This window comes from Physeter macrocephalus, unplaced genomic scaffold (assembly GCF_002837175.3).
Source record: "Physeter macrocephalus isolate SW-GA unplaced genomic scaffold, ASM283717v5 random_13232, whole genome shotgun sequence".
In the NCBI taxonomy this organism is placed as follows: domain Eukaryota; kingdom Metazoa; phylum Chordata; class Mammalia; order Artiodactyla; family Physeteridae; genus Physeter; species Physeter macrocephalus.
The window spans coordinates 1-1280 of NW_021158518.1; the positions used below are offsets into that span (position 1 = coordinate 1).

Below are 1280 nucleotides of genomic sequence, written 5' to 3' on the forward strand. Positions count from 1 at the left end.
CATTTTCACCAACACTTGTGATTTGTTGTCTTTTTGATGACAGCCATTCTGAGATGTGAGGTGGTAGCTCACTGTGGTTTTGATTTGAATTTCCCTGATGATTAGGGATGTGCCTATTTTCACGCACCTGTTGGCCATCTGTATGTCTTCCTTTTCCATGATGGGAGTCTCTCAGCCTGAGTAAGGCTTGGATCCTTGCACAAGTTATGTGTCAATCATTACCTTTTAAGGTTTCTTTTTGCTGTGAACTGTCTGATGATCCCCAAAGCCTGAGCTCTGAATAAAAGCATTGCCACATATGTTGGGTTTATGTTTGTTTTCAGTATGTATTTTCTGATGCCTAGTAAGGCTTGCAAATTGGGTATAAGCTTTGCCACACTGATTACATTTGTAAGGTTTCTCTCCAGTGTGGGTTGTTTTATGTTGAGTAAGATATGAACGCATTGTAAAAGCTTTGCCACACTCATTACATTTGTAAGGTTTCTCTCCAGTGTGAGTTCTCTCGTGACCCCAAAGTTGTGAACGTTGGATGAAAGCCTTATCACAGTCTTTACATTTATAAGATTTTTCTCCTGTATGAATTCTCTGATGTGCCATAAGGCTTGAACGTTGGGTAAATCCCTTGCCACACACGTTACATTTGTGTGGTTTCTCACCAGTATGAATTCTCTCATGACCCCAAAGTTGTGAAAGTTCAATAAAAGCCTTGCCGCACACATTACATTTGTGTGGTTTCTCCCCGGCATGCATTTTCTGATGCCTAGTAAGGCGTGAAAATTGGGTAAAAGCTCTGCCACACTCATTACATTTGTAAGGTTTCTCTCCAGTATGGATTGTCTCATGTTGAGTAAGATTTGATCGCATGGTAAAGGCTCTGCCACACACAATACATTTGTAAGGTTTCTCTCCAGTATGGATCTTCTTATGTTTGTTAAGGCTTGACCGCTCAGCAAAGGCTTTGCCACACTCATTACAATTGTAAGGTTTCTCACCAGTATGCAATTTCTCATGACTCCAAAGGAGTGAATGTTGGATAAAGGCCTTACCACACTCATGACATTTATATGGTTTCTCCCCAGTGTGCATTCTCTGATGATTTGCAAGGTGTGAATTTCGACTAAAGACCTTGCCACATACATGACATTTATATGGTTTCTCTCCTGTATGCACTCTCTGATGTGTAGTGAGATTAGAACACTGGTTAAAGGCTTTGCCACACACATTACTTCTGTAAGGTTTCTGTCCAGAATGAATTCTCCTGTGATTCCTGAGGTTTGAGC

The 1280-nt window shown here is 40.9% G+C and overlaps 1 protein-coding gene across 1 annotated transcript; it reads right to left on the reverse strand.

Annotated features, from left to right (window-relative positions):
• Window positions 1–7: 7 nt before the first annotated feature.
• LOC112063348 (zinc finger protein 677-like) lies at window positions 8–1275 on the reverse strand (the record flags this gene model as incomplete). Its single annotated transcript, XM_024118210.3, has 1 exon — window positions 8–1275. A coding segment is annotated over one exon (1050 nt), but the record flags the coding sequence as incomplete, so codon positions are not given.
• Window positions 1276–1280: the final 5 nt, after the last annotated feature.